Consider the following 24,587-nt stretch of genomic DNA (forward strand, 5'->3'; position numbering starts at 1 on the left):
CTTGCCTTTCAAAACTCCCTTATAATCATGGCTTAAACATACAGCCTGGGCAAATCGGAGACAGTTAAACTCCAGTCTGAACCTGAAGCTAGTGGGAAAAGAAATGCACACGCAAGGCCCCTGGACCTGTTACGTTAGCTGTCAGGTGTTCACAGGACCGGTTCTGTAGCATAGTCTTGGCCACTGTTCCCAGCTATATAGCCTGCAAGCCGACTTCTCTGGCCCACCTAGAGATTTTTAATAAATCATCATGTTACTTTCCATTTCATATCAGCCCACATGGATTTCTGTTGTCGGCCACTGAAACACCTTACTGATACAATGCCCATCCCTGAATCAGTGACTGGGGAGTGGCATTATCCTGATTGTTCGAGACCAGCCACGGTCCGTCTCTGGATCTGGGGACCAGATTAGCCTCACCCACACCACGTGGCTGCTCTGCAGTGAAGGAGAGGGGGAAAGGATGTGGGGTGGCCACCTCTAAAAAAGACTAAAGATGGCCTTTAATGTCAGCAGAGCGTACTTGCTAACTTGTTCTTTATATGTCTTTTCTTTCCCCCCTCAAAGTAACACCAATAGCGAGCTTTCTGAAACGGATGAAAGTCTGATCCTTACCGAGGCTGTAAGAGAAGCTAGTTTACCAAAATTTCTCCCTGAAGATGTCCCACTTTTTGAAAAGATCATGGCAGACATTTTTCCTGGAGCAGCAGTTTCGACAGAAAATCAAGTTGCCTTGGAGGTAATAAGACTTTTGGAAATCGTCACAAGTGGTTTAGATGTGGAATATTAGGATAAAAAGCGTAATGTAAGTTAAAAATAGTATAGTTCTTCCTGAAATAGTCTATTCCTGTTATAATTGGGGGGATTAAAATACTTGCACGTATATTTTCCCTTTGGGAGAGACACAGCCTCGACGAAGAAGCTTCAAGCAAAGAAGGTGCTCTCGATTTGGTTTCCCGGTTTTCCCATCTTTCCAATGGGAGTGATAATGTTTTCTCTTCCTCCTGTAAAGGGGTGCTTTCAGACTCAAATTAGGTCAGAATTATGAAAAAAGACTTTAACATGCAAATAGTTTGTGATCGTGAAAGATTAGGTGTTAATGATTGTAGAGCCCTCTGTTTTCCCTCTTACACCTGCGGCCTTACGGTCATTGCCTTCGTGTGGGTGGGACCTCGACAGCTCTCGTACTGGGAGCCAGCCTCCCGCTACCCCCTGGCCTCATCTGGGACCGGTGGCCGCCAGCAGTGCTTTCCAGAAACGTATGTTTGATCACATCAACAAAGCCACTGTTGGACGAAACCCAAAATCAGTTACCCTGACATATATTCTTACGATGCCTCCACGGTCTGGCCAAACCAGGCCACCTTTCCAGGATCTCCCATCCTTTGTCCTTCTGCCGTTCTTTCTGTCCTGGATTTCTCCCAGTTCTCTGGCTCTTCCTGGGCTTTTATCAGGTGTCAGGCCATCAAACCCACAGATTCCTTTCCCTGGGACCCTGCCCAGTTTTTAAAAAGACTGTGTAAAGTTTATTTTAAAATACATGGGCACCTGTTGGGATGAGCACTGGGTGTTGTATGGAAACCAATTTGACAATAAATTTCATATTAAAAAAAAAATACATGGTTTCAGTAGCTTATAGTTGAAACACCTTCATAATGATCTGTTCTTTAAATACAGGCATAAACTATATATGTAACTTCATTCCCAGCAGGCGCAGAATACGTATTATTTGTAGGCCACATGAAGCACTTCTCAAAAACTCATTCATTAGGTTATGTATTTGGGAGCATGTTCCTTGAAAACCATGTGGACCAGGAGTTTTATGACAGGCTAGTTCTTTCATGGTTCTGGTCTAGTTAGATTTCATGTCCCTCCTGGGTCAGTTTCGTTAAACTAGGTAACATTCTCATTTCATTCAAGTGTTAGAACGCCCCATGTGGATTTGAGCAAACCCCTACCTTGATATCCTTTCAGTTTCCAATTTCTGACGTCATTTGCCTGGTCATTTCTGGTTTTCTTAACTTGGGTTTTCTCCATTACATAGATTGCCTAGAAGTTTATCTAATTGCTTTCTTCAAAAAAACCAGCTTTTTATTTATTTAATACCTCTTTTTGATTTCCAGTCTTTCAATACCCATATTAATATTTTTTAAGTATCTTCCATTATTCCTCTGGGTTTTGTGTTGTTTTTCTCTGTCCAGCTGTTTGAGGAAGATGTCTAATCCATGTAGTTTATTTTTTTACTAATGTAAGTTCATAAAACTATATAACTTCATCCAAGCACTGCTTTAGTTACATATGCTTATGTTCAGGTAGGTAGGGTTTTCCCAAGCATTTTTTTCTCTAGAAATCCGATAGCTAACTCTTCCTTTTTTTCCCTAAGTGTTCCTTTTTTTATATATAATTTTTTTAATGTTTATTTTTGAGAGAGAGAGAGAGACAGATGTGAGCAGGGGGAGGGGCAGAGGGAGGAGACACAGAATCAGAAACAGGCTCCAGGCTCTGAGCTGTCAGCACAGAGCCCAATATGGGGCTCGAATTCACGAACCGTGAGATCATGACCTGAGCCAAAGCCGGATGCTCAACCGACTGAGCCACCCAGTACCCCCTCCTAAGTGTTCTTTTAAAACAGAGTTTTTTCATGCTTTTAATTTCCAGGTAAAGAATCTTTTTATTTTCTGATTCTGTTGCCAGCTACTTACTGAATTATGTTCAGAGAATATTGTCTTTGTTATTTTTCCTTAGGAATTTAATTTAGACTTTTTAATGGCCTAATATATAGGTAATTTTTATGAATATTCCCTATGCACATGGAAAAAAGATATATTCTCTTATCGGCTGCAAATATAGACAGAGTTCAGTTTATCTCCATTTGTTACGACTCTTAAATTAGCGTTTGTTAAGTGGAGCGCAGGATGTGGGAGGGTGAGCCACGGTCAGCAAGAGACCACAAGAGACACTGAAGTCAAGATGCTTATTACGGGAAGTACTCTGTACAGGCCTCCAGGGCCCCTCAGGGCAGGGCGCAGGCAGAGAGCAGCCAGGCCCCCGGCACATGCCTTCATCAGGGTCCGTGGGTGGCGTGCTTTGGGGGCTCCAGTCTAAGCCAGGGTTGGTCAGTTCACACCACGCACAGCAGGGTCTTGGAAAGTTCCACGTGGGTCCTACCTAAGCTGTGCATGGGGAAAAGGCCCTGGGTGGTGGGAAAGACCTACCAGGAGCTCGCACCTGCTCCCGACTCCGACTCCGTGGGCTCCTGTCCCTGGGGGCGCTGGTGTGGTGGCTTCCTGTCCCCGCAGGCTGTCAGGCAGAACAAAAGTACCTTCTCTGAACCCTCAACCCCATTTTCTCTGTCTTCTTGATTATGTTCTGTGTCCTTATAGCCAGACGTGTACCTGTGTACTTGTTTTCCTTGGGCCCAGAGAAGTGAGGGGATGTCTCCTACTAGCACATGAATGTTTACTCCTAGGATCTCTGCCTTCTCCTAGTTGTTAGTATGTTGTTTGATATACAAACATCAATACCGAGTCATTGTATGAGTTGTGCCCTTTAATAATATACAGTGCTTTTGCATTTCTTGGCTACTGCTTTTTGGCTTGAATTCCACTTTGGTAAGACTGTTACTCCATTTTTTGTTTGCCTGGTATACTTTTGGACTGTTCTTCTTTCAAACTATAATTTCCACCGAGTGAAGTGGTTTTTTAACTTTTGTTTTATTCTGCTGATGTTCCTGCAGGTTAATATTTTACTCTAAGGGTAGCTTTGTACATTTTTATAGTAATACCCATAATTTCCTACTTACTTGGGTATTGTCTGTTAGTTTCCTGATATGAACAATGAGGAAAATTAGTTCATGTCTCTTCTCCCCTTTCTGTTGTCTCTTTGCCCAAATTTACACAACAGTATTACTTGCCTTTTTTTTTTTTTTTTTTTGAATCTTTGTAAATTAGAAGTGGTATCTGTGACTGCGGGAAAGGCACCCGTGAACTTCCTGTGCTCCCCAGGCCCCTGGCCTCATCCCTCCCACTCTTCTCAGCTGTGTCACTGCGGCACGGCCTAGTGACACTCAGCTGCTTCCCGATGTCGTAGAGTTTTTGGTGAAAGTGGTGTCATATTTTTATGATACTCCTAGAGGTTTATTACAGGTGTATTGAGATGCCTTTGATTCGAAGCTCCTCTCGAATATGGCAACGTTGCTGAATTCTCCTATTTGTCCAAAATTAGCTCTGATTTTGTGTGTCCTCTTGGGGGTTCCCATCATACAGACAGTGGGACCTCCTCCCTCCAGTCCTTGGGTCTCCTGTTCTTCTTATGATACTTTTCCGGTGTGAAATCACTCCCACATTCCTGGGATACTCCATGCTTTATCGCCATGTGATTTTTAACACACCAAGAGGAAGTTAGTTAATGTCTTATTTAGGATTTTCACATGTACACTTACACGTGAACTATCCTTATCTGTTTTTAGAACCAAGATTATTACTAGCTCCTCAAAATAGGCTGAACGACAGATGTTCTTTTGTTTTCTGAAAAAAACTTGCTTGAGATTGAGATGAACTGTTGCATAGATTTTTGGTCAAACTCACTATGGAAGTATTTGGATCTGGGTTTTGTAGGGGTGGGAAGGAGAAGCTTTGACTACTATTTTAACTTTTTGTTGCTTAGCGATCACATTCCCTATTTTGTATATAACATTTCTGTGTTTCTAAATTTTTTAACTTATTTCTCCCACTCTCATCAGTTTTCAGTCTCTGCTACAGTTATTTCTTTTTCTCATTACTGATCATTCTTTCTTGAGGTCTGCCAATAGTTAGTTTTCCAAAGAGCTAACTTTTGGTTTTGATTATTTTCCCTTTTTTTTTTTTTTTTTTTTTGTCTATTTGGTTGATTTCTTTCCTTCACTATTTACATATTCCTTTATTTCATTGGACTTGTTCTCCTTTTTCCTAGTTTCTTGAGTTTAATGCTTAGTTTATTTACCTGTGTTTCTTCCTCAAGTATTTAAAGATCTGAGTTTTCCTCTATATACTCTTTTGGCTGTCTCCCACAAGTTTTCACATGTAGTGTTTTAATTAGCATTTCTCTAGAAAGGTTTCTTAATTGCCTTTATGACTTTTTGTCGCCCAGGAGTTTGTTTGTTTTTTTTTTCCAAATTCGGAAAATCTAAACTACCCTTTTATTATTAATCTCCATTCATGGTTAGTTTTGACTGGGGACAATATGCTGTCCCGTATGTATTTATCCCTTTGAGATAACCTTCTTTGAGCTTTTCGACCTCCCCTAATGGTATTGTTTTATAAGTGATTCATGTGTGCTTAAAACAATATGTATTCTGTGCCCATTGGATGTAATGTTATATATGTACACTATTCTGTCCCCTTGATATCTGTTTCATTTTTATCGATCCATCAGTTTCTGGAAGGGGTCTATTAAGATCTTAACTACAATTGTTGATACATATTTTTTCCCGGCCTTTCCATCAATTGCTGGTCTTACGTAGTTTGAAGATGTAAGTGGTATATATATTGATGTCTTCGTCTTAAATTCCACAGATGAGTGAAATCATATGGTATTTGTCTTTCCTTGACTGACTTATTTTGCTTAACATAATACCCTCTAGTCCCATCCCTATTGTTGCAAATGGCAAGGTTTCATTCTTTTTATGGCTGAATAATATTCCATTGTGTATTATACCACATCCTCTTTATCCGTTTATTTACCAGTGACACTTGGGATCCTTCCATATCTTGGCTATTGTAAATAATGCTGCAATAAACATGGGGGTACATACATCTTTTCAAATTACTGTTTTCTTTTTTTTTTATTTAAAAAAAATTTTTTTTTCAATGTTTATTTTTTGGGGACAGAGAGAGACAGAGCATGAACGGGGGAGGGGCAGAGAGAGAGGGAGACACAGAATCGGAAACAGGCTCCAGGCTCTGAGCCATCAGCCCAGAGCCCGACGCGGGGCTCGAACTCACGGACCGCGAGATCATGACCTGGTTGAAGTCGGACGCTTAACCGACTGCGCCACCCAGGCGCCCCTCAAATTACTGTTTTCATATTGTTTAGGTAAATACTGTGGAATTATTGGATCATATGATAATTTTATTTATTTACTTATTTATTTTGAGGAACCTCCATACCGTTTCCCACAGTAGCTGCACCAATTTGCATTCCCACCAACGGTGCACAAAGATTCCTTTTTCTCCACATCCTCGTCCACACTTATTGTTTCTTGTAGGGTTTTTTTGTTCTTTAATTTCTTTATTTTTAAATTTTTAATTCTGATGTAGTTAACATACAGTGTTGTATTAATTTTAGGGGTAAGTATAGGAACTCAATAATTCCATATATTGAATGCATTCTTTTTTTAAATTTTTTTTAATGTTTATTTATTTTTGAGAGACAGAGAGAGACAGCATGAGCGAGGAAGGGGCCAAGAGAGAGAGGGAGACCCAGAATCCAAAGCAAGCTCCAGGCTCTGAGCTGTCAGCACAGAGCCCAACGCGGGGCTCGAACTCACGAGCCGTGAGATCGTGACCTGAGCCAAAGTCGGATGCTCAATTGACTGAGCCACCCATGTGCCCCTTGAGTGCATTCTTAAATCCCCCTCTCCCCCCCACATTTTAGGTATATGGTGTCATACTGTATATCCCTTTATTCTGTGAATTCCTTGGCTGATTTTTATGGATACATGTAGTTTTACCTCTTTTATGCTTCCTGCTATTCTTCTGCTTATGATCTTTCCTTTTCACTCAAAGAATCTCCTGTATCATTTCTTATAGGGCTGTTTGGTGGTCATGAATTCCTTGAAATTTGTCTGGGAAACTCTGTCTCTCCTTCTGTTCTGAAGGACAGCCTTGCTGAATAGAGTGTTCTTGGCTGTAGGTGTTTTCCTTTAAGCTCCTTGAATATACCATTCTGCTCCCTCTGGCCTGCCAGGTTTCTGCTGCACAATCAGCTGATACCATATGGGGTTTCTCTTGTATGTAACTGTTTTCTTTTCTCTTGCTGCTTTTAAAATTCTCTCTTTATCACCACTTTTTGCCATTTTAATTACTATGTGTCTTTTTGTGGACCTCCTTGGGTTGATTTTTTTGGGGGTTCTCTGTGCCTCCTAGATCTGAATTTCTGTTTCTTCCCCAGATTTGGGAAGTTTTTGGCATTATTTCTTCAAATAAATGTTCTGCCCCCTTTTTTCTCTCTTCTCCTTTTCGGATCCCTATAATGCGAATGTTATTACACTTGAAGGTGTTGCTGAATTCTCTTAACCTGTTCTCAGTCTTTATTAGTCCCTTTTTTCTCTCCGTTCAGCTCGATTGCTTTCCATTACTCTGTCCTCCAAGTTGCTGATCCATTCTTCTGCTTCCTCTAGTCTGCTGTTGATTCCCTCTTGTGTATTTTAAATGTCAGTTATTGAGTTCTTCATCTCTGATGGGTTCTTTTTTTGTTTTCTCTCTGTGATGGTCTCACTGAGGTCCTCCACCCTCTTCTCAAGTCCAGTGAGTATCTAATGACTGTTACTTTAGATCCTCCATCAGGCATATGCCTTACCTTTGTTTTGTTTAGATCTCTTGATGTGAATTTTTTCCTGTCCCTTCAGTTAGAACATATGCCCCTGTCTCATTTTGTCTCTCTGGGTCCGTTTTTATGTGTTAGGAAAGTCATCTACATCTCTTGCTCTTGAAAGCAGTGGTCTTACAAAGAAGTCCTATGGTGCCCTCTGTTCTGTTCACTAGAACTTGGCACTTCAGGGGCGTCTCCTTTGTGTGATGTGTGTGTCCTACCATTGTGGCTCAGCCGCCTTTGCCTTCAGTCCAGTCGTCTGCAGTGTCTCCCTTTGCCTCTTGTGGGCAAGGTCCTTGTGTTGTTAGTGGGCCAGTCTGGGGCTCCCTGGGCTCAAGTCGGGCCAGGCCTGGCATTTGCCAGAACTTTGGTGGCGTCAGACTACAGGACATATTCCCTGTGTTGGGTGGGGCCAGAGTCAAACTCATACGTGTGATTATCCTACCCTTTCCCTGGGGCAGGAGTCACTTCAGAGTGGTGCTGGTCGCTGTTGGAACTGTTTGTACCCTGCCATGCTTGTGGTCCCACATTGGATAGGCTTCTGCCGAGGGTGTGTTGGAGGGGGCAGGTCTTCAGGAGAAGGTGCAGGGGCGGGGTGGGAGGCGTTAGCAAGGTTTGCGTGGGTGCGGGTGGGACCCGGAGCTGAGGCCTGGCCAGAGGTGGCGTGTCTGCAGGAGAACACGGGGTGGAGCACACTGTTAGCAGGCCGGCTGGAGAGCGTCCCCCTGCACCGGTTCCTGCAGGTGTCTGTGTACCTAGGCCAGGGGACGAGGGAGGGAAATGGTGCCCACCAGCTCCTTTGTTGTTGGACAAGTCTCCGAAGATCCCCGCTCCTCTAGCACGCGTTCTGAGATGAGCAAGTAAGCCTCTTCCCGTGTACCCCACGTGTTTTTCAAACTGCTGCTTTTTTTTGCTATGTCTCAGAGGGGCCGTTTGTTGTGCTGTGTCTTTAAGGGCAAGGACTCAACTTCCTCTCCAAGCTGCTAATATTTAAAGTTCCAGGTGTTAAGCCCCACTGATAGTAAGAACTCTTGAAGTTAGGCCCCTCTGGTTTTCAAAGCCAAATGTTATAGGGTTTTGTCTTCCCCATGCAGCACCCCTATGTCTGGGGTGCCCGGGGTGGGGTCTGCTCCTCTTCTCCCTCCATGCCCACAGGTCCCTCCCTCCCACGGACAGTGTCACAGGTCAGTTCGGTTCCCAACTCCGTCTCTGCCCTTCCTACGCTCTTCAATGTGGCCTCTGGTCTACGTTTAGCTCTGGGGAGTCTGTCCTGCCGGCGGGTCATTTTCTGGGTCATTTACGCGGATGTTAGCGCTGTCTCCTTGTAGCCATTGTGTCCGAGGGATGAGGTGAGCCCAGGGTCCTCCTACTCTGCCAACTTCCCTGGAAGTCTCTCTGGGAGTTTTTAAAACTTTCATTTTGTCTTTGATATTCTAAACCTCACTTTAAATTCTCTAGTTAGGAAGTTTCATATTCTGTTAGCCCTTTTAACATGTAATCATTTATTTTTAGTTCTCTAAGTTGATAGCAAGGAGACTTACCCTGTCAGATTCTCTCTTCCACATGATTAAACGAGTTGGACTTTTCCAGACCACCAAATTGTAGGTTCAAACTCTAAGCTAAGTAAGCTGAATAAGCTTACCTATTCCCACAGCACTTACATGAGTTTTAGATCTTGTACGTATTTTTTTGTGTTCTTATTTTAATAAAAATGCAGTTTGATATCAATTCTATGTATATCTCTCTGTGGTGCTCTGCGTGGTTTCCAGGGGAAGCACAGTGGATATTTGCACCTAAGCTATTGCCTATATTTTGAATATCTACATTTACATTTTGAGAATTTTCACTTTGCTAGAACAAAGGAAGGAAGATGTTAGTTGACAAGTCTTGCTTTCTCTGTCTTATATAAGCATTTTTCATCCCAACCCGACAGGACCCACAGATTCCTTCCTGTCCTTCCTCCAGTTATGTGTTACCCTTAACATTTCTCAAGTCACAGCTAAAACAAATAGCGTGGCCATCATAGCAGCATTTCTACATGCACATCGATGATGTGACTTTTTAACTTCATTATATATTCACGTTTTCATCAGTTTTACAGTTTTTTGCAGCCTGAGCTTATAGAAAAGTTTTCTGTAAAACCTATCAGTGTATTCTGCTACTTTCCCCTTCATACAATTTTTATATTGCTAAATATGCAGGCTCTCAACTGTTAAATAAACAAACTGTTAATAAAATGTTACCAAATAGCAATATATGGCTCAAGAAATAGCACAAAGATCACGATTTAAAGTTATCATTTTAATATTAAATTTCGAATAATCCAGTCTTTAATGGTGTATTTTGGATGGTTTACACAATGATCGGTCATATAGCATATCCACACAGGAATATATGTTGCTAAATAAATATTCTGTAGGCATGCTGTTTATACTTCCTGTTCATTTGAGATACAAGAATCCGAATTGCATGCGATGGGCGAATGGAATATATCCAACTTGTTCACGTTTCTGTCGCTGACAGTATCTAACAGTGTGGGTGGGGGAGGGTCATTAACTCAGAGCAACCAAGGGATTAACAGAGAATTACTGAAACCATATCCTGCAATAAACTATATATAGTTTGTCATCCGGTTGACTCTACGGAACATCATATACAGCCATAAATACTTGACAGTACAATTATGATTTTATGTTAAAACCTTCTGTGAAAACCTTCAGCCAACTAGGATTACCTGTCCAAATATCTCTTCTTTGACTGTCCCATCTCTGCTGATCTTCTGTGCTAGCCATGCTATCCCTAGTCCACTCCTGCGGGCCTGTTTGCTTACATCCAGGGAGATGTCTAGGTTTGTATTATCCGTGGCAGAGGACTCCTAGCCCCTGCATCTAAAACCGCTCCAAGTACACGCCTGAAGTGGGTGTCTCATCAACTCCACTTAAATGAGATTGCTCTCAGCCGATTTCCTACCCCCAGGGGCCTTGCCATAGGAACTACTTTTTCTCTGTTTGTACAGCCCCTGCTGAGTGTTCTGGGTCTCCTTCAGCTGCTCCCTTGTCCCACTGTGGGAATGCAAGGAATGGGAAATGGACTGGGAGAGGTCGGTGAGAAAAAGGATAAATCCCGCTTTTTTCTGTCGACAATTACCAATAGTATTGACCCCACCGTGGAAGGAAACCTGGCTGCCCTCATAATTCCTGTGTTATAATATTAAGCATCTTTCCAAGCTGCAGCCACTTCTGGATGTTTTAATATATAACCACATCAAGTCTTCAATCTTAACAAATTGTACTTACTATCCTAGAATATTCTGAACATGGAAACATTAAGATACTTGTTACAGAGCCGAAAATCTACCTTAATGGTGATTGGAATTACACAAAGATAGAGACTCTTAAATTTTCTTTCAGTGTAGGATAATTAGACAATCGTACTATGGTAACAGACAGTTCTTAAATACATCCTAAAGAATAAATTCCTAAATTGAAGGAAGGTCTGTGAATCTGCTACCGGGGATCTGTCAACATAAAATTTTGTGTGTATCGTAGTTTGGGGGGAAAGTAATAATCAGGTGGAGGAACTAAGAAATTAAGAACTACTATCTTCAAGTGCAGTATTCAGTACCTGGTTAAGAGAGATTTTATAGGATTATGTATTAAGGGTTCAATTTGCAATGCATTTTAAACGTATTTATTTTCTTTCAGAAAGTGGTATCTATTGCAACACAACAGTTGGGTTTCCATCAGTGGCCAGCTCAGAACAAGAAAACCATACAGTTTTATAATCAACTTCAGGTAAGTGTAGAATGGCACGTTGGCACTTCTTTGCTCCTGAATTATAATAGGTCTGATCAAGGAGAAAACCAGGATAACGATAAAAGAGAACTAGTCTAATGTTCTTCAGAGTAAAGTGGCTTACTCATTTGTTTACCCACGTGTGGTTACTCAGCCCTCACTTTAACTTTGAACAGATTCATTTTCTTCACCTTCATCCCCTTAATACATAATTGTAAAAAACCCCACAAATGTGGTATAAATGTGGCCTTCCATAACTATACCTTCTTTGAATTTCCCATCCCTGTGAATGAACCATTTGGAAACGGTGATGCATTTCATTGATGACTGGTAAAACTGTATGCCTTTGTCTATATTTACTTGCCATTTGAGTGTCCTGTGAATTGCCAGATTATGTAATATACTCATTTCTCAGTTGAGTTTTTTGTCTTCTTCTTACCAAACGTGTAGGCTTTTCATTATGCATTTTATATCCTATTTCTTAATTGTTAGCAGGCTTGGTTTCTGGTGAGAGCCCTCTTCTGACCTGCAGGTGGCCACCTTCTCACTGCGTCCTCACATAGTGGAGAGATACGGAACTGGTCTCTGCTTCTCTTTCTAAGGACACTAATCCCATCACGGACCCACCCTCGTGACCTCATCTAAACCTAATTACCTACCAGAGGCCCCACTTCCAACATTATCACATTGGATGTGGGCTTCAACATTTGAATTTGAGGGAGACACAGACATTCACAGACTTTCACTCCATAACAGCAATTGTGATCGGGTTGGAGAAGAAGATGAAATCAAGCAGGTTTTATAAGAGCTGAGGGACTTTGGACAATGTATAGCTAGTGATTTGATTTACTAGATCAGGAATTAAGAGAAGTGACAAGTGTGAAAAGAAGGTGTAGAGTAGATTATGTTGACTCTGAAACTCTTGTGAGATATCCAGATGGAAATATACAGTAAACTACCAAAATTTCACTCAGGCACACAGAACCAGAGACTGGAAGAAATGCGTACGTTAGGAAGTCATTAGAACTCAGGTTGTAGTTAGAGATATTCAGGTTGATGAGACAGGATAAGGCCAATGTAGGAGAGAGAGATAGAGAGAGAAGGATGAATTAGGGAAGACTAACACGGAAATGGCATTCAAAACTCAAAAGAGAAAAAATTCAGAAGAGGTAAGCTGAGAGAAAACATATTACAGAAACCAATCTTCGAGAAAGGTACAGAAATAAAGGAGAATAGGAAAGTGAGACAAAGTGTCAAAAATAAGAATTGACAGTTATGCTTTGAATTTGAAAATTAGATCTCTGTACATTTTGACATTAGCCTAGTCAATGAAAACAGAACACAGATTACAAGAGATTGAACAATAATTTGAAGGAAGGGTTTGTGGATATCAAGATGTATTTGTAAATAAGAACCTTCAGATTTCAATTTAGCTGAACCATCAGTAAACCAAAATTAAATCACAAATTTGCAATTTTGTTTTAGACTTGTGTTGGTGTGATGTTAGTAGGCCCAACAGGTGGAGGAAAGACAACAGTCAGAAGAATTTTAGAAAGAGCATTAACACTATTACCAATTGAAGACTTCCTATCAACTAAAGAAAGCGAATCTATTTCACAGGTAAATTGTGTACTAACCAAATGTTTCTATTTCTTCAGATCTTTATACTTCAGTAACATTTTATATCCTATTTATATAAGTATATTCTTATTAAATTTATTGCTGGGAATCTTGTAATTAGGAATCATTGTAGTAAATGGGACTTATTTTTTTCATTTGAATCTCAAACTAGTAATTACTAGTGTAAAATAAATGTAGCGAATTGTATATTTATTTTGTATTTAGTCACCTTAATGGACTGGTAATGGTAAGTTGTAGTTGTTTTTATAGATGATCAATTGAATCATCTTCAGTGAATATAATTTTGTCTCTTTTGTATTATTTATATAATTTATACTCTTATTGCATTGATTAACCCTCCAAAACAACGTTAACCGTAATAATATCTTATTCCTTATTTTATCTGAAATGCAGTTAATATTTCTACATTTAATATGGTATTTGCTCTTGGTGTATGATAGATACTCTTTCATACTTTGGAAATTTTCTTCCATTCTCATTATACTTTGGTTTTTGACTTTTTGGGGTTTATGAAGTAATTTTTTAGAATCTATTGTAGGATTTTTTAGAATCTATTTTTTTATGTTTTAATTGGTTAATGTAATAAGTTATGTTGATAGACTTGCTAATGTTAAATTGTCCTTGAATTCCTAGAATAACTCCCACTTTTTCATGATATATGTATTTTTTTTTTTTAACTTAAATGGTAGTTAACGTACAGTGCAACATTGGTTTCAGGAGTAGAATTCAGTGATTCATCACTTACATACAGTACCCCAGTGCTCATCACAACACGTGTCCTCCTTAATACCCATCCCCCATCAGGGCGCCTGGGTGGCTCAGTCAGTTGGGCACCTGACTTTGGCTCAGGTGAAGATCCCACGGTTTGTGGGTTTGAGCCCCAAGTCAGGCTCTGTGCTGTCGGAGCCTGGAGCCTGCAGCCTGCTTCGGATTCTCTGTTTCTCTCTCTTCCCCTCCCCCACTCACACTCTGTCTCTCTCTGTCTCTCAAAAAATGAATAAACGTTAAAAAAAAAGTTTAAAAAGAAATACCCATCTCCCATCTAGCCCACTCCCTCCATCAACTCTCAGTTTGTTTTCTTTCATTAAGAGTCTCTTGTCGTTTGTTTCCCTCTCTTCTCTTCCCCCCCCTTCCCATATGTTCATCTGTTTTGTTTCTTAAATTCCACATATGAGTGAAATCCCATGGTATTTGTCTTTCTCTGATGGACTCATTGCGCTTAGCAGAATACATTCTGGCTCCATCCACGTCATTGCAAATGGCAAGGTTTCGTTCTTTTTGATGGCCGAGCGATATTTTATTTAATATAAAGTTAGATTCCAATAAATAACGTGTACTTGAGTTCTCTTATTTAAAGACCCGTTGGCAGTATATTCCAAAAGTTTTAGAAAGTCAAGTTTTCAGTTTTGTGGATTTGTTTTTTCAGTTCGTGTGCAATTCCCTGCTTCAAAATCGCGCCTGTGGCGCTTCATAGCCTTTGTTCTGTTCTCTTTCTACCTCCCTGTCAACCAGTCGGAATTGGTTCTTAACCAGTTATTGTCATTAATAAGAGTGAGCTATGACAGTAGTAATAACATTTATGGAATACTAAATATGAGTCAGATACTGGCTAAAGCACTTTTAGTTGAATTGTCTCATTCGTCCTCACAATAGCCCTGTGGGCAGGAATTTGTTTTATTAAAAACATTTTTTAAATTACATAAGAAGTATGTGCAATTGTGAGAAACTTGGGGAAAATGCAAAAACATAAAGAATTAATAACCACCTAGAGAGAATGACTACAAACATTGCTGTATTCCCTTTGATTATTTTTCCCACACAAAATATATTTTGAAATAATTGAGATAGTACTGTGCATAAATTACCGAAATTTTATTAATGTTGGCATTTTCACCTAATACTGTATACTGAGAATTAACCCCATGTCATTCAAATTTTCTTACAGTGTGATTTCAGTGACTGTATTCTGTATACATGACTATACTATCATTTATTTATAATTCTCTCATGCGTAACATTTTTAAATTTGGTGTTTTTAAAAATGTAATGACAATAAAATATTTAGGTTGGTGGCAGGGCCTTAGGTAATGGAATTGTTTTTTATTTTCCTCCTTAGTTCGTGGCTTTTTGCTCATTAGTCTCTTCAAGGCCTTCTCTTTAGTTTCTTTTAGTGCAGTTTCGTTTCCTTTATTTCCTAACCTTACCTTCTCTTCCCTCTTCATCATAGGAACCCTATAATGTGTTTACTGTGGGTCCTTGTATAGGTGTATCCCTTGAAAATGTCTCTCTAGGAATGGGATTGGTTTGCAGTAAGGTATAATTTCGCTACCTACTGTGAGGTGAGATTGAAGGTGAAACTCACATATCATGTAATTAGCCACTTCAAGATGTACAGTTCAGTGACATTTCGTGCACTCACAGTGTTGTGCAGTCACCACCTCTCTCTGCTTTCAAAACTCTTTCATCACTGCAGGAGAATACCCCGTGTCCATTAAGGAATCTCTCCCCATTACCTTCTCTCTCTATTCTCTGGAAACCGCTGGGCGGCTTCCTGTCTCTATGGATTTGTTTGTTCAGAATGTTTTGTGTAAAAGGAATCACAGCATGTGACCTCTTGTCTCTGGCTGCTTTCAGTTAGCATATGTTTTTCAGGTTCATTCACGGTATAGCATGTGTCGCTGCTTAATTCCATTTCATGGCCGAATAATGGTCCATTTTGTGGAATCTTTGTCGATCCATTCATCACAATGTATCTGTTCCTCCTTTGATGCATATTTGAGTTGTTTCGGCCTTTTAGCTGTTATGAATAATGTCACTACAACATTTGTGTACAAGCTTTTATGTGGGTATATGTTTTCATTTTACGAGGACATCTGTGCCTAGGAGTGGACTTGCTGTGTCATACGCCAGTTCTGTTTACATTTCTGGGGAAGCACCACACTCTTCTCCACAGCAGCCGAACCATTTTAAATTACCACCAGCACTGTAACGAAGCTTCCCGCTTTCTCCAGATCCTCACCTACACTTGTCTTTGTTTTTTTCCATTTTAGTGGATGTGAAGTGGTATCTTGTAGCAGTTTTATCTGCATTTTCTTAATTACTGATAGATGTCGAAGACCCTTTTACGTGCTTACAGGCCATTTGTGGATCTTCTTCGGAGAAACATCTATTCACATCTTTTGTCCATTTTATAATTGGATTGTCTTTTTGTTGTTGAGTTGGAAGAATTCTTTATATATTGTGCTTATGAAGCCCTTATCAAATGCACGATTTGCAAATATCTTTTCCTGTTCTGTGAGTTGCCTTTTTGCTTTCTCGATAACGTCCTCTGATGCACTAAGGCCGTTGATTTTTATCGGGTCCAATTTATTTTTTCTTTTATTGCTTGTGCTCTTGGCACCCAATCCAAGAATCCGTTTACAAATTCAAAGCCGTGAAGATTTACCCCTGTGTTTTCTTGTACTAATTGTGTACTTTTAGTTCTTAAACTGAAGGAACCCATCCATTTTGAGTTAATTTTTTGTATATGGAGTGAAGTAGGGGTCCAACTTCATTCTTTTGCATGTGGATATCCAGTTTCCGTTCGTTAATGAAATTATTATTCTTTTCCATATAGAATGGTGTTGGCATTCTTGTCACAAATCAGTTGGCCATAGGGATGCCTGGATAGCTCAGCTGAGCATCTGACTCTTGATCTCAGCTCAGGTCCTGATTTCAGGGTTGTGGGATAGAGTCCCGCATTGGGCTCTGTGCTGAGTGTGGAGCCTGCTTAAGATTATCTCTCTCTGCCCCCCTCCCCTGCTCCTGGTCTCTCTTTCTCTTTAAAATAATTTATAAAAAATCAGTTGGCCATAGATGTTTGCGTTTGTTTCTGGACTCCCAGTTTTATTCCATTGTCCTGTGTGTGTCCTTGTCCCAGGATATACATAATTTGATTATTGTAGTTTTCTAGTAAGTTTTGAAGTTGGCAAGTATGAGTCCTCTTTGATTTTTTTTTTTTTGGTTTGTTTTTGTTTTTTAATATTATTTTGGATATTTGAGGCCCCCTTGGATTCCATATGAATTGCCTATCCCATTCTTTTTTCTGCAAAACAGGCCATAGGAACATTCATAGGGATTACAAAGTATCTGTAGATTACATTAGAGAATATTACCATGTTAACAATATTAGGTTTTCTAGTTTACAAACATAAGATGTCTTTCCATTTTTAGGTCCATTGTTTGTAAGTAAGAAAATTTTTTTCTTTTTTGTAGTTTTCAATAGGTAAGTCTTTCTCCTCCTTGATTAAATCTATTTCAAAGCATTTTTTTCTTTGGATGCTACTATAAATGGAATTGCTTTCTTAATTATTTTTTGGTTGTGTTGAAGTGGGTTCGTTGGTGCTATATATAAATGCAGCTGGCTTTTGTATGTTGATCCTGTACCTATAAATATGCTGGTTCACTTATTAGCTCTAGCAGTTGTTTTGTAGATTCACTGGGATTTTCTGTATATGGAATCATGTCATATTTCAGTAGAGATACCTTGACTTCTTTCTTTCCAGTTTGGATGCTTATTACTTTTTTTTCTCACCTAATTACCAGGCTAGGACTTACAGTACAGTGTTTCATAGCTGTGGTGAAAATGGGAAGTCTTGCCTTGTGCCTGACTTGAGGGAGAAAGTTTTCAGTCTTTCACCACTGAGTGTGATGTCAGCTGTGGGTTCTGCACAAATACCCCTAATCACAGTAAGGAAGTGCCTTCCTATTTCTAGTTTGAGTGTTTTTTCTCCTGAAAGGGTCTGGAATTTTATAAAATGCTTTTTTGCCTCTCTTCGTATGATTATGTGGTTTGTTTCTTTTGTTATATTAACATGATATATTACATTGGTTGTCTTATGTTGAACCTGCCCCTCCATTCTTGAAATAAATCTCATTTGGTCTGAGTGAATAATCCCTTAATGTGTTGTTGTGTTCTGTTTGCTAGCACTTTCTGGAGAATTTTGCATCTGTGTTCATAAGGGATGTCTGTCTGTAGTTTTCTTATGGTGTCTTTGTGGGGGTTTAATATCAGGGTAATTCTGGCCTCATAGAATGTGTTAAGAAGCATTCCCTCCTTTTCTATTTTTTGCAAGAGTTTGAGTAGCATTGGTGTTAATCATTTTTCAAGTGTTTCGTAGAATTCATCTGCCATCTGATTTTGGACTTTCTTAGAGATTTGGGTTACTAATTCAATCTCTGTTTGTTACAAATCTGTTGAGATTTTCTACTTGTTCTTGAGTCACTTTTGGTAATTTTTGTTATTTCTAGGAATTTGTAGCCCGTGGACTATGTAATTTGCTCCTGGTGTTCTCTTACAATCCTTTTAATTTCCTTAAGGCACTAGTAATGTTCATACTTTTATTTCTGATATTATTTATTTGTGTCTTTTTTGTTTAATAATCATTTCCTTTTCATTGAGGTATTATTGACATACAATATCATATTGCTTCAGGTGTACAACCTAGTGATTTGACTTCTATGTACACTGTGAAATGATCACCACTAGTCTAGTTACCACCTGTCACACACAATTAATGCAGGATTGCTGACAATACTCTCATGCTGTGCATTGCAGCCCCATCACTTACTTATTTTATAGCTGGAATTTTTACTTCTTAATTCCTTTCACCTATTTTGGCCCCTCTACCAATTCTCTTCCCCTCTGGCAACCACCAGTATAGTCTCTGCATCTGTGAGTCTCAGGTTTGTTTTGTCTTTTAGGTTCCACGTATAAGTGAAATCATGTGGTGTTTGTCTTTCCCTCTCTGACTTATTTCCTGAGCATAACCCCACGATCTATCCATGCTGTTACAAATGGAGAGATTTCTTTCTTTTTTAATGACTGAGTAGGATTCCATCATGTGGAATCCTTATCCACTCGTCCATCATCTTTATCCACTCGTCCATCAGTGGACGTTTAGCTAGCTTCTGTATCTTGGTCATTGTAAACAATGTTGAAATTAACATCGAGGTGCATATAGCAAATTAGTGTTTTTGTTTTCTTTCAAATAGATACCAAGGAGTGGAATTGCTAGATCGTATGGTAGTTCTATTTTTAGGTTTGTTTTTTTGTTTTTTTTTTTTTTTTTTTTTTTTAGGAAACTCCATACTGTTTTCCGTAGTGGCTGCACCAATTTACATGCCCACCAAGAGTGCAAAAGGGTTCCCTTTCTACACGTTCTTGCCAACACTCGTTTGTGGGGTTTGGGTTTTGTGTGTATGTGTGTCTTTTTGATAATAGTTGACAGATGGTATCTCACTGTGGTTTTAATTTGTATTTTCTTGATGATGAGTGATAGTGGGCATCTTTTCCTGTGTCTGTTGGCCGTCTGTAGGTCTTTCTTTGAAAATTGTCCATTCAGGTCTTCTGCCCATTTTTTAATCAGATTGTTTGGGTTGTTTTGGTGTTGAGATGTATAAGCTCTTTATATATTTTGAATAGTAACCTTTTATTGGGTATATCATTTGCAAATATCTTCTCCCACTGAGGAAATATTACAATTAAAACATAAAGTTGCCCTTTTGTTGTTGATTTCCTTCACTGTGCACAAAGCTTTTCATTTGGATGTAATCCCAATAGTTTAGTTTTGCTTTTGTTTCCTTTGCCTTAGGAGACACATCTATAAAAATGTTGATATGGCCAGTGTCCGAGAGATTACTGTCTGTGGTTCTCTTCTGGTTTTTTTATGGTTCCAGGTCTCACATTTAGGTCTTTAATCCATTTGGAGTTTATTTTTGTTCCTGGTGATGGAAAGTGGTCCAGTTTCATTCTTTTACATGTAGCTCTCCAATTTTTCCAGCACACTGAATGAAGAGACTGTCTTTTCCCCATTATATATTCTTGTCTCCTTTGTCATAGATTAATTGACCATATAAGTGTGGATTAATTTCTGGGCTCCCTGTTCTGTTTTATTTACGTGTCTGTTTTTGTGCCAGTACCATACTGTTTTGATTACTGCAGCTTTAGCATACAGCTTGTCATGTGGAATTGTGATACCTCTAGCTTTGTTGTTCTTTCTCAAGATTACTTTGGCTATTCAGGGTCATTGTGGTTCCATGTAAATTTTAGGATTGTTTGTTCTAGGTTTGTGAAAAAATTGTATTGGTATTTTGATAAGGATCACATCGAATCTTTAGATTTCTTTGGGTAGTATCAACATTTTAACAATATTTGTCCTTCCAATTTGTGACTATGGAATATCTTTCCATTTATGTGTCATCTTCAATTTCTTTCATCATTGTTTTATAGTTTTCAGAGTATGGATCTTTTACCTCCTCGGTTAAGTTTAATCCATAGGCATTTTATTCTTTTTGGTGCAGTTACAAATGGTAGTTTTTTTTTTTTTATTCCTCTTTCGCTACTTCATTATTAGTGTATAGAAACACTATTTCTTGGTATTCATTTTGTATCCTGCAACTTGACTGAATTCATATATTATTTCTGATAAGTTTTGGTGGAATCTAGGATTTTTTATGTATAATGTCATGTCTTTTACAAATAGTGCCTTCCTTTCTACCAGTATGGATGCCTCTTACTTCTTTTTCTTGCCTGATTGCTGTGGCTGGGACTTCCAGTACTGGGCTGAATAAAAGTGGTGAGAGTGGCTGGCCATCCTTGTCTTGTTCTTGATTTTAGGGAGAAAGCTCAACTGAGAGTTATTTTATGGCTTCTTTTCAGACTAACCTTCATCCAGGATGGTTTCTGTCAATTTATTGTCTTTTTAATGGGCCAAGTTTTTATGTTTCTTTACACGCCTTGTGATATTTGTTGAAAATGGGGCATTTATAAAAACAGCCACCTTTCCCAGTCTTTACAAAGCTGCTCTGTCACGGGGTTGTTCCTCACTGATTAGCGGGGTCTCCTCTCTGAGATGAAAGTTGAACATCTTCTCCAGTTTTTTCTGGGCAATGCATCTTGACTGGGCTTTCACAGTTTGACTTTCACCATTCCGCTGGCTACACAGCTTAACTTGAGTGTCTTAGTTTCCTAAAAATTCCTCCTACCCTAGTGTCTCCCTCAGGCTCTATATGGTCTGTTGCTTGAATTCATCCATAAGGTCTGGTTTTAGGCTTTTGTGGGTCTGTAGTCTCCCTGAAGCCTTCACAAGAAGTGCCTGACTCTTTTCCCACCTGAGATCTGAGTTTGGTGGAACGGACACCGGTCCTGCAGGCAGCCCCCAGGCAGGCTAGAAGGTAGCAGACAAGGTCTTCTTGGGTGCCAGCTCTGACCTGAAGCTAAAAACTGTCTTCTGCTCTCCCGCATCCATATGTCTAGCCCTGACTCCAGACACACCACATCCCAGTTCATATGTTGTGTTCCTGGATGAGGACCAGTGGGATTTGTTCCCCCATTTCTTCCAGAGATATCATTATAGTATTTAGAATTTTTAAAGTAGTGATTTGAATATTATGGCTAATTTTAAAAAGTCAATTGTTACTGTCCTTTTTAAATTGCTGTCCTTTTTAAAATTTAAGTTACTGTCTTTATCGGGTATCTTTCTTTGGAGTGAAAAACCTCTCCTAAAACCCTTTGGTGTTAATAGCGCAAAAATGTAAATAATTATACTCTGGCTGATGCTTTTAAGAAACCGTCCTGGATTTTGTTCAGGTTCCAGGAAGAAAAGGAAAGGTAGATGTTTGTGTTTTAAATCCAAAGTGTATCACTCTTAATGAACTATATGGACAACTGGACCCTAACACTATGGAATGGACTGATGGATTATTATCAAGCACAGTTCGAAATTATGTATATTCTAATACTGCAAGGTACTCAAAAAAAGACATCGATCTTGGACTGAAATCAAGAATCTCGGATGCATCTAATGTAAGTTAATGTGGAAGGATTATTATTATTTGACTCTGTGGATTACTTTCATTGTTTAAAAATTGGTATTTAAGCATTATTAGATACTTACCAGTATAAAAGTAAATTTAAAAGTTATTATAATCAGTTTTTAAAAAGAAAAATTATAAGCTATGAAAAACAACAGAAAATATGTCATTGCGTTTTAAAATGGTTGGTAAACAATAAAATGAAAGATACTTGCTTTTAAAGGAACACAGGGGATTAGGTGTTAGTGGGGGTTGCTCTGATGAATCTAGCACCACCAGGACACCTTACAAATTAATGAGCTACGAAAACACTTCGGTGGAAAAGCGAATAAAGCTTTTGATACAAAGTTCATCGTAGAATAAACATAAATAGCAAAAAACTTTTGAAGACTTGTGTTCTCATTAGTTATAGAGCTTACTAGTAAATTTCATTAGCCAAACTATATTAACAGAAGAATGACATTTAGAACCAAACAGATAAGCAGAGTTGTTGTTTTTTTAAGTTTTTACTTAAATTGTAGTTAACATAGTATAATATTAGCTTCAGGTTACAATATTGTGATTCAGCACTTCCCTACGTCACCTGATGCTCATGCTCACAGGTGCACTCCTTAATCCCCGTCACCTGTTTCACCCACTGTCCTACCCACCTCCCCTCTGGTGACCAGCAGTGTGTTTTCTGTAGTCAAGAGTCTGTTTCTTGGTTTGTCTCTCTCTCCCTCTCTTTTTCCCCCTTTGCTCATTTGTTTTGTTTCTTAAATACTACATATGAGTAATGTATAGATTGTTGAATCACTATGTTATAGACTGAAACTAATGTAACACTGTATGTTAACGACACTGGAATTAAAATAAAAAAAGAACACTATTGAGTCTTCTAATCCATAAAAGTATTTATATCATGGACACACACACACACACACACACACACACACACACACCTGTATATTCTGGATACAAGTCCCTTATCAGGGACTATGATTTGCAAACACTTTCTTTCATTTTGTGGGTTGTCTACTTTCTTGAAGGTGTCTTGTGAAACACCAAAGTTTTCAACCCTGATGAAGTTCAGTCTACTTTTTACCTTGTCACTTGTTTGTTTGTTTTTTTTTTTTTTGATATCATAGCTTTAAAAAGCTTTGTATAATTCAAGGTCACAAAGACTTTCTTTTAAGTTTTATTCTAAGAGTTTTATAGTTTTAAGTTTTACATTTAGGTCTTTAGTCTATTTTCAGTTGATTTTTTGTGGACAGTACAAGGCAGGGATCCCAGTTCAGTTGTTCCGGAATTATTTGTTGAAAAGACTATTCTTAAAAAAAAAAAAAAAAAAAAAGACTATTCTTTCCCCCATTGCTTGTATTGTCTTGTCACCCATGTCAAAATCAGCTGATCATAAATGTAGGGATTTATTTCTGGACTCATAGTTCTGTTCCATTCATCTTCATATCTGTCCTTACGCTAACGCCACACTTGAAAACTAGAGCTTTGCCCTGAGTTTTGAAATAGAAAATTAAAGTCGATTTTAAGACCTTGGCAAACTGATTCTGTAATGTATATAGAAGAACCAAGGGCCATGACATTCCCAAATTTAAAAAAAGGGAAGAATTTGGGTGATGAGATCTGCCAGATGTCAAGAATTATTATAAAATTAGGGGAAAACAGTGTGTTCTTGGTGCAGAAAAAGATGGCAATTCTGGGCTATTATGTGCCTGTGACATAATGTAAACATGTACGTCAATTTCATAGGGAAATTGACAAATGCAAAGCTAGTGTGAGATTTTATTACATCTTCCTCAGTAATTGACAGAGAAGGAACATGACACAATTCACTAATTATACCAGTTAGAAATGGAAATAGGAAAAATTCTAACAGTGATGCCGCTATGAAAACTATATTGGAAAAATGTACAAGAAAGGAACTTGTCATAGCAGGATGGCAGGGACGGGGGCAGGGGAGGGGAGGCAGGGATGCCTGTACAGTTGGCAAAAATTGAATAAATGGAAGATATACTCTATTCCTGTATAAAAGGACTTCCATCCTAAAAATGCCAACCTATACCAAATTAATATATGTATATAGTGTCTTTCCAAGCAAAATCCCAATTAAAAAAATTGAATTAAATGATTGTAAAGTTCATTTGGAAGCACAAATGTTCCAAGAGTTTTAAGAAATCTGGGAAGAAAACCATAGTACTTTATATTTCTAAAATGTTATTACATTTTAGAAACATTTAACATTTTAGTGTGTTACCCCAAAATTTTAAAACTACTGTGAAGGAGGGTCTAGGAAAAATATATACTGAAATATCAACAGTTTCTTTATAGATGGTGGGAATTCAGAGAACATTTGCTTTCTTGCTTTATGGCATTATTTTAATGCTGTACAACAAACATGTACTAACTGGAAAAAAAAACTGAAAGAATTTTCTAGAAGAAAATGGCCTGTACTCACAACTCAGCTAAGCCACCCTGTGCTGGTTACAGGGAGGTCTTTCAGCCACAGAATGTGTGCCTTTTCTATTTTAGTACTCAGCATATTGATATGTTTGAGTTGGAAAGTGTGATGAAATAAACATTATTGATTACCTGTTTTAGGTTTTCAAACTTGATTCCTCTGATATAGCAGATATTGACGATAATATTTCTAAGAAGGAGATGGAGACAGATGTTAAAATCCCAGAAAGTCAGAGTAAGTGTTACTATTAAATTCAGTAAAGATGATTCATTAAC

General features: G+C 38.7%; 1 protein-coding gene across 15 annotated transcripts in view; it reads left to right on the forward strand.

Moving 5' to 3' along the window:
- The window catches only part of DNAH14 (dynein axonemal heavy chain 14), a 320,839-nt gene that overhangs the window by 144,264 nt on the left and 151,988 nt on the right, over positions 1–24,587 (forward strand). For all 15 annotated transcript variants that reach the window (XM_045049347.1, XM_045049348.1, XM_045049345.1 and 12 more), the window contains 5 exons: positions 568–739; positions 11,274–11,363; positions 12,849–12,983; positions 21,634–21,849; positions 24,453–24,546. In XM_045049347.1, the coding sequence (XP_044905282.1) occupies positions 568–739; positions 11,274–11,363; positions 12,849–12,983; positions 21,634–21,849; positions 24,453–24,546 (707 nt within the window). The remainder of the gene's footprint in view (positions 1–567; positions 740–11,273; positions 11,364–12,848; positions 12,984–21,633; positions 21,850–24,452; positions 24,547–24,587) is intronic.

The sequence above is a fragment of the Felis catus genome, chromosome F1 (assembly GCF_018350175.1).
Source record: "Felis catus isolate Fca126 chromosome F1, F.catus_Fca126_mat1.0, whole genome shotgun sequence".
Taxonomy (NCBI): Eukaryota; Metazoa; Chordata; class Mammalia; order Carnivora; family Felidae; genus Felis; species Felis catus.